The sequence below is a fragment of the Miscanthus floridulus genome, chromosome 8 (genome assembly GCF_019320115.1).
Source record: "Miscanthus floridulus cultivar M001 chromosome 8, ASM1932011v1, whole genome shotgun sequence".
Lineage (NCBI taxonomy): Eukaryota > Viridiplantae > Streptophyta > Magnoliopsida > Poales > Poaceae > Miscanthus > Miscanthus floridulus.
In genome coordinates, this window is record NC_089587.1 from 211928997 (window position 1) to 211937097 (window position 8101).

General features: G+C 44.0%; 2 protein-coding genes across 3 annotated transcripts; one reads left to right on the plus strand and one right to left on the minus strand.

The window, feature by feature from the left end:
• Positions 1-1400: 1400 nt before the first annotated feature.
• Positions 1401-4436, plus strand: LOC136474839 (NEP1-interacting protein-like 2). 2 transcript variants are annotated; one of them, XM_066472409.1, is made up of 5 exons: positions 1401-1674; positions 1775-1959; positions 2620-2703; positions 2925-3089; positions 4006-4436. In XM_066472409.1, the coding sequence occupies exons 1-5, from the start codon at positions 1563-1565 to the stop codon at positions 4126-4128; spliced, it is 669 nt and encodes a 222-aa protein (XP_066328506.1). In that variant the 5' UTR covers positions 1401-1562; the 3' UTR covers positions 4129-4436. The 2 variants fall into 2 exon arrangements, with proteins under 2 accessions (XP_066328506.1, XP_066328507.1); XM_066472410.1 differs by having other exon boundaries at positions 1405-1674; positions 1775-1956; positions 4006-4432.
• Positions 4437-5222: 786 nt separating this feature from the next.
• LOC136470592 (protein BOBBER 1-like) lies at positions 5223-7870 on the minus strand. Its single transcript, XM_066468385.1, has 6 exons — positions 7501-7870; positions 6245-6417; positions 6062-6110; positions 5802-5974; positions 5634-5711; positions 5223-5508 (listed from the first exon to the last, which is right to left on the minus strand). Exons 1-5 carry the CDS (start codon positions 7868-7870, stop codon positions 5670-5672), a joined length of 807 nt encoding a protein of 268 aa, XP_066324482.1. The 3' UTR covers positions 5223-5508; positions 5634-5669.
• Positions 7871-8101: the final 231 nt, after the last annotated feature.

The following is an 8101-nucleotide window of genomic DNA, read 5'->3' on the forward strand; positions in this document are numbered from 1 at the left end:
ATGAGAGGGTGACTAAACTGGACTAAAGTGTTCTGGAGACAATCCTGCTCCCCGTTACTCCACATCCCACTCGTGGCCAGCAATTATAATATCTTCATCTCAACAGAGATAATATTGTAATTTAGACTAAAAGGTTTAGTCCTCTAGTCCATGAGAGGGTGACTAAACTGGACTAAAGTGTTCTGGAGACAATCCTGCTCCTCGTTACTCCACATCCCCCACCCATGGCCAGCAGCTATAATATTTTCATCTCAACAGAGATAATATTGTCTTCATATAACTACATTAATAAACTTTAGTCCCTGCAACCAAACAAGATCCGGACTAAAGTAACCCAACAGACCCTAAAAAGACTTACCTTGGCTTTAATCTTAAAGAAAGCCCCCACCAAACCCGGAAACAGGTAGGAACATCACACGTGCGCACACTTCTTTGGCCGCTGCGGAACCATCTACGCTGTTTCAACGAGGTGGGCACCCAACCATGCATCACTAGAGGATCGAACCCTGGCGGAGAGGTTCGCACCTCGGGTGCCCGACCACCACGCTATCAATGTGTCTGCCCATTGCTTGTAGTCTTGCTTATTACTTATTGTAACGAATATGAAAAATCTTATTTAATTTGTGTGACAGATATACACTCATGCGCATGCTTTGATGCAAATAGTAAATAGGCACGTGTTTGGCCTGTTCGACTAATTGTTTCTGCGGTTGATAAGTTGACTGAAGCTGATTTGTTATGAGAAAAAAATATTATACCATGACTAATAAGTCAGACAAGTTCAATAACTCATGAAGCAAAAAAAAAAAAAAAGATAACAGAAACACGGCTCAATCATTTAAGAGGGGACGCAAGTAGAGTTGACCATTGTTTCGTGTTACTCATAATGTTGTCCCTAAGGCTGTGTTTAGTTGGAGGAGAAGTTGGAATTTTGGTACCGTAGTATTTTCGTTTTTATTTGGTAAATAGTGTTCAATCATGGACTAATTAGGCTTAAAACGTTCGTCTCGCGATTTTCAACCAAACTGTGCAATTAGTTTTTTTTTTTTTTGTCTACATTTACTGCTCCATGCACGTATCGCAAGATTCGATGTGACGGGTACTATAGCACGTTTTTGGAAGTATTTTTGGAACTGAACACGCGCTAAGTACAGAACCATTAATCAGTCGCAAAAGAAAAAGTATAGAAGTTCTAAAATAGAACCAATAATCATTGCGCGAGGTGGAAAAGATATAGACAAAGGATCTAAAATACTACTCCTATGCCCATGTTCATGTTATCATCCTTCCGTGCAAAAACCTCAAACCAAACACCAACTACAAAAGGAGCCAATGAAAAGCCACGCTAACGTCAAAGGGAAAGCGACCGAACAAATATGATTTCACAAGCCGCCCGCTGAAACCAAAGCCGTTTGCCCTTTAACCCTCCTCTCCCGGAGAGCCTCTCGCCTTCAGCTACCCTCCCCTTCCCCGCCACACCAACCAGGGCGCCAAAAATAAACGCCGGTAGCTTGTCACATTGCTCGCCACCTCGTCTTCGGGGAGGCCTCGCCGCGACGACGATGGAGGTCGCCGAGGCGCCCGCGCCTGCCCCCGACCGTGGCGTGGCGCTGCACCTCCCGAGGCTGCTCGCCGGCGTCGTCTCCGGCGCCCTCACTGGCCTCTTCGCTCTCGGTACTTGCACTTGCACATGCTCCTCGCGCCTCGATCTTGCCCCTGTTAGCTGTCCTGAGAGCTCGACGTTGGCTTTGTGGTGCATGTGCCTCGTGTAAAGCTGGAGCTCTGACTGGGGCAGTCACCGGCGCGGTGGCGGGCAGAGCTTCCAACAGCGGCGGCGTTCTGCGGGGAGCTGGATTGGGAGCGGTCGCCGGCGCTGTCCTCTCCATTGAGGTTCTTGAGGCTTCTCGCGCTTATTGGTGCTCCGACCGGCTGGGCTCGCACGGCGCATCGTCCATGGTAGTAAGCTTCTTCCATGCCCTGTCTTTGCGTCTTCAGTTGTTTGCTTTCAGTTGCGTATTCTTGTAAATTGAGAACTTGATCGTGCTTAGCCCCGTTCGCTCAGCTGAAATGGGCTGAAAAACACCGTTCCGGGTTGAATGGTTGTGGGATAAAAACACTGTTCCAGTGGAACGTAAATATCCCATTTGATTCTCTGAAATCTCTTCGACGTTATCTTGCAGGAGTATGCCAGTATGTGTGAGATAGTGAGTGTTAGTACTGTCTGGTACTTCATAAGGTTCCCTTTTGTTTCATAAAAAAGGCTTCTCTTTTATAACAGAGAAAACAACCTCACAGTGACACCGGCTGGCTGGCCGGCTGGGGCTAGGCTGGCCAGCGCACTCACACTGACACTGTTTATGTAAACAGTGTTTTCAGACATAATAGTATTTTTCACTCACAACAATCAGCCAGAACAGTCTTTTGACTTATTTTTCAGTCCTGTCGAACAGCCTCCTCATAAACCTAATTTGACTTGCAATATTGCAATCTAGAAAAATATTCCACTTGCACTATTACTTGGTCGTTTGAGGTCTATCATAAATACGAGTTTACCACGGTAGTTGTTAGTAATTTTATAGAAGCGTTCTCTATAACAAACATTCATGGTTTGGTGTGCAGGCTGATTTCATTGAGCAGCTTCTTCGTGCCCGGTTTGTGCAAGAGCAATTTACGACTTCAGGATATGCATCATATCGCTGGCAGGTCAGTACACAGTAGCACCGGAGTATGATTTTTGACAGCACAAAGCTACAGAAAATATGACAATGGATTCTCATCATTGTGTTTGCCACAAAATGGAGAGATCATAGTCTTTTTATTGTTATAAAGAAATTGAATGGTAATGCTGCAGAAAAAAGTCCACAGTTAATGGGTTGTTTGTGTGTTTGTACTTCTACTAAATTTTAGATACTTTTCATTGACAGGTCAGCATATCAGATTTTGGTCACGATGACCTATATGACATCTTTGGAGACATTTCATCTAAAGGGCTCTCACAAGAGTTACTGAAGAAACTACCACGTTATGTGGTCACTGACCAAATGCGGGACTCGTTCGGCGAAATCCTGTCTTGCCCTATCTGTCTACAGGTACAAATTATGGAAGCGCAATACTACTAACTGTTAAAGAAACCATCTACCACAATATACACTTTGATTTGGTTAAAAGTATAGCAGTAATAAGATAGAGAAAATGCCTACAGCTTTTGCAATTTTCTTTCCCTTATAAGCACCCCACCTTTATAATTAAATATAAATATTCCACCTTAATTAATATAAACACCAGGCCCTGCCTGTTTACGTTCAAAAAAGAAAAAAAAAAACCACCTATGTTAAAAGTAAGCCCCTGTCACAGTGATCTTGCACCTTAACATAAATTTGAAATGTTTTTAAGAAAAACAAAGCCAACCATTGTGACCATTAATGTTTTGTTTTCTAACTTGATACTGGAGTACTGATTGTTAGGTGGTTGCTAAGCGCTCCCAGCCTATTATTAGTAGTACTTGATTTGTCTGTGTAGTGGTTGTTAAACTCGTTTGAAGCATTCTGTAAAGTTCTTTGTCCTGATGATTAAGGCAAAAAAAATCATTAAGTAATAGACTTGTCCGCAACCATTAAACACAAGTTAGCACAGGACTACCAATTCGTCCGGGATACAGACAATTGACAAGTAATCAGTGATTTTCCAAGCTATTTTCTTCGAAATGATTTCTGAGTGAGATACATGGTTGTTCAACCAGAAAAATGGGCTCATTCTGGGAGCGATAATGAGATCATGAATGCAAGTTGAGGCACAATGGTTGGACAATGACACAATGAATGCATGGTAGGAGTGACACACTGATATGAAGTTTAGTGGGATGCAACAACCTCAATGGGGCAACTGCAATTAGCGATTTCATACCAAAATTTGTTTGCTACTAAATGCAATGTGTGGCTGGCACCTGCTTTGTGCATTTTTTTTCTTTTCACCAACACCAACCTAATAGCGTCCTTCATCTTGCAGGACATTGTAGCCGGCGAGACAGCGAGGAGGTTGCCCAATTGCTCTCACACTTTCCACCAGCCTTGCGTGGACAAATGGCTTGTCGATCATGGCTCATGCCCCGTTTGCAGGCAAGATGTGTAAGATAGGTAACCTGCGTAGATGAAGAAATAGTTGGGTGAAGTGAAGTGAAATGTTTGCTCCTACATTTCATATAGTAGAGGTACATACCGCGGTGTAAATTAGCAGAATCTGCCTGTTTTACTACCTGCGGAAACGGCCGTGCACATCTGACAATCTGACTTTGTCTCTTACACTCGGTTCCAACGTGTAATGAAATAAGATTGCTGTCGAAGCAGTTCCTGTTTCTGTAGAATTTATTTGTCTGCTTGGCACTCTGCGGAACAACCGCATAATTTCTAAACAGATTCCATGCGTAGTTCCAGCCGTGTCGGCAATATTCTTGCTGTCCTCGTTCTTGCAGATGCAGACCCTGTGTTAGGCACTTTGGCATCAAGTGTTGATGACCATGTTTCAGTCCTCATGGCCGTGTATTCCAGTGCCCATCTGCTTGGAAGGTCTGAAACTGATGGCGGTAGCGCCCAATCCAGATAGAGCACTGTTGATAGGACATCAGAAATTCAGCATCTATTCATCTTTGATGCAGTAGAGAGCAGTGGCCCTGAACCTGTGCTGAATCAATTGTTGCTTGAAATCTTGCAGTCTACAGAGTCAGGGTCGATGGATCCCCATACCAAAGCATAGTAATGCGTGCGACCTGCCGTCCGGCGGCAGCCCTGAACTCTGTCAGGATCACGCCACCTTCGACCAAGAAGGCAAGAACAGAGCTGAAACTCCCTGGCTCCCACCTCGAATCGACCTGCCGCTACGACATCCTCTACATTGTCAGAGTCTGTGATCGCAGCTTTCCACAATAGATTGTATAGCTTCGTGTTTATCATAAAATTTGCAGGCTATTGAGCATTTGGAGATAGAACAACAAATCTTTCCTGGTCCTGAACATGTAGCACTGAAAAATTACATTACAAGTGAACGTAAAAGTTATGGACGAAGCCAAGCACATTATGAACACCAGATTTTCTATTGGCAGAATAGAATTCAGGAACAAGTGTTCTTTTAGAGAAGTGTAACGGTCTAATAGAGTCGCCACTCTGCAAGAGGCGCTACATAATATGCCCAACAATCACAGAATGCCACCTCGTCATTTCAACCCCTGCTTCTACTGAATACTGGAACAAAATACATTGAGAAAAAGATTTCAGAGCCTCGCTTTTCAAGCCAGTCACTTAGTGACTACCAGAATATAAGCTCCTGAGTTACAGCGTAGTATATGGTAGCCGAAAGAATATCTTTAGTGTATGTGTCTCTGTACTTTCAAGAAAGAAGAAAGAGTATGCCAACTTCTTGTATTCAGTATTTGAAATTGTCTATCTGTGCAAAATGACGATGTGAAACTTCTTGGATCCAAGATCCTCAAACCATTTTCCTCCATGAGGAACCCGTCTGCAGGTTCAAAAAACGAACAGTGAAATCAGACATTCATATATCAAGCTATACAAACTAACAAAGCCCCCAAATATAACCCTTGGGTTTTAAAACAGTTGCACGTTTCAGTTGCTGGGAATCACCTGGGAAACTTCTAGAGAGGGTCCTGCATTTGGATTTCATCTTGTTGGGAGACCCATATTCCTCCGATGATGCTCAAACTGAAATGCAAAGACAAAGTTCACTAGATCACCGATGAAGTTTTCATGTAGGGGGGAAAATCCAATGCATTAGGCATTCCACTGACTTACCTTTGACTTCTGAAGAGCCTGTCTTGTCTCAGGATCAATATCCAAGTCACATAATCTGCTGGGCATTATCTTCACCTTCTTGATATCCAGCTCAGGGCCACCTCTGATCACAGATGCCCACCATTCCTTCTTGTTTTGCTTTGACAGTAGTATAGACAGTGATTTCCCGTCCTCTGAAGGAGTTATTAGAAAATAGTGAATGACAAACAGGTAACACAGACTTCATGAAGGAACAGATATTAGTGTTGCAACAGGAATACCAATTGTCCAGAAGCAGTCGCAAACGTTGACCGGTTGGTAAAGCACCCCCTTGAATGAAAAACAATCAAACATAATATTAGAAGATGTATTCCCTATGAGGAAGATTCTTGTCATGTAAATACTGAGCATGTCACTTCATCAACATATAGACGAGGCTACGCCATTTCAATATTGCCACTTACGTCAATTATTGGAGTCTGGCCCTTTAGTGCAACCTTTAGGTGGTTCTTCTCAATCTCACAGACAACAAACATTGACTTTGTTCCTTGGGGGACTGGAACAGTTATATTAACCTCTGACAACTCTTGAGTCCAGGAATATTTCTCCAAGTCCAGACCATTTTCAGCATTTGGTTCTAAACCACAATTGAAAAGGAAAACACCTTAGTTCTTTAATGTAAAGGATGTGAGCACAATAACAGAAATGGAAGTGCAGATTACAATTAAGTTCATCTGATGTCCAGATCAGCATGAGAGTACAAACAATTTATTTCAGAAGAAGGGTATGCACAGCCCAGGTCGTTAGTAATTGATATCCCAGAATTTGAGATCAGAATGAGGCACAGTAAGTAACATGTGGAAATCACAGTTGCCACGAGAAATGGGTCTCAAATAACAAGGAAGGAACTTATCAACTATTCATTACAGTAGAAATCTTACTTAATTAGCGCAATAATGATAATTTAAAGACAAAACTTATAGGTTCAACGCAGCATAATTCTACTGACAGTCTGACAGAACATATCAGCAGAAGAATCAGTAAACATGATATTGCATCGTTAACTGATTGCTGCTTGACATACATGCTGTTAAACGTATAGATCTCAAAAGCAAATATTGATAAGTGCAACCGAGTACAGAACACTAAACAACTTGAAATTCCTTTAATCTTTTGTGACAGACAAAGATAAGCATCAGTTCAGAACTCAAATACTCAATCCCAGTAAAAAAAACTCAGAGTTGAATCACTGCTTTGAAAGTCAATTTCTGACACTCATGAATTAGCATAAAACTGTAAAGGCAGCCAAGCGAGAATCTGAAATTCCATGATATTTTCCTGTTTGTTATCATGTAAATCTCAACACTAACACTTCACACAGGAAGCAACTAAGGTATATGACATACTTTGAAATTCCATGATGTATTTGCCTGAATGTTGTCAGTATGTCAATCTGAACACCTATGCATCATAACTTTAGAGCAGAATCTCAAACCCATGTGTCAATCTGAACTCTGAAGCTAACTAGTTGCCGAGCCTAGAATTGCAATGCGACTTTACTCTGCTTGCACAAAGACATAGGAGTAGAAAGGAACAGAGTGCCTTCTATTTGATGAGTAAATGCAGCATCAGAAATCACCAAGGCACAAAGCATAATCCCGCATTCGATCCATGAACATCACAAACAGACCAAAAAAGGTGGCGGAACGAGATGAATCACCTCTTGCGCGCCTCCCGTCCTTCGCCGTGTTCTCTGCGCCCCCCTCCATCTTCCTCTCCGCATCCGCCGCCCTCCTCGACTCCTCGTTCCTCCGTCTCTCCGTCAACTTACTTGTCTCCTCCGCTGCCACCGCCTGGGCCCTGGCCGCCTTCGCCATCGCTGCCACCTTGCTCGCCGCGGTGGGGTCGCGGAACAGGCCGGAGCGCTCCCGCGCGATGTCGATCGCCGCCTGGAGGAATGGGAGTGGGCCGCCCGTGCGCTCGAGCACCGCCGCGAAGACGTCCTCGTCGCTCCTGCTGATGGCCTTCGCCGCAGACGGCGCCGCGACCTCACCGTCGCCCACCTCCTGGGAATTGGTGATGATCGCCATTGGCCGCTACTGCTTATAGGGTTTCGGCCTTTCTGGCAGTTGCTGCTCGTGCGAGGTTTCCGAGTGGGTTTCGCGACGAAGCTTGGAGAGCTGGAGGAATGAAGGGGAGGCCTCGTTTGCGAACGGAGACGACACGGGGTTTTAAAGGGAATTTAGAACAGTGATGACAAGTTTTTGTCGGTTGCGGCCAATGCGCGTAGTACGAGTGGGGCCGGGTGACCGTGGGCCATG

Bases quoted from the DNA above. Each gene is read 5' to 3' on its own strand.
- LOC136474839 (XM_066472409.1), top strand. From the start codon at position 1,563: ATGGAGGTCGCCGAGGCGCCCGCGCCTGCCCCCGACCGTGGCGTGGCG. The intron at 1,675-1,774 runs GTACTTGCACTT...CCTCGTGTAAAG, and splicing joins CACTGGCCTCTTCGCTCTCG to CTGGAGCTCTGACTGGGGCA. The intron at 1,960-2,619 runs GTAAGCTTCTTC...TTTGGTGTGCAG, and splicing joins ACGGCGCATCGTCCATGGTA to GCTGATTTCATTGAGCAGCT.
- LOC136470592 (XM_066468385.1), bottom strand. From the start codon at position 7,870: ATGGCGATCATCACCAATTCCCAGGAGGTGGGCGACGGTGAGGTCGCG. The intron at 6,418-7,500 runs GTGATTCATCTC...ATTGTGGTTTAG, and splicing joins GGACGGGAGGCGCGCAAGAG to AACCAAATGCTGAAAATGGT. The intron at 5,712-5,801 runs GTAAGTCAGTGG...TTTGCATTTCAG, and splicing joins AGGCTCTTCAGAAGTCAAAG to TTTGAGCATCATCGGAGGAA.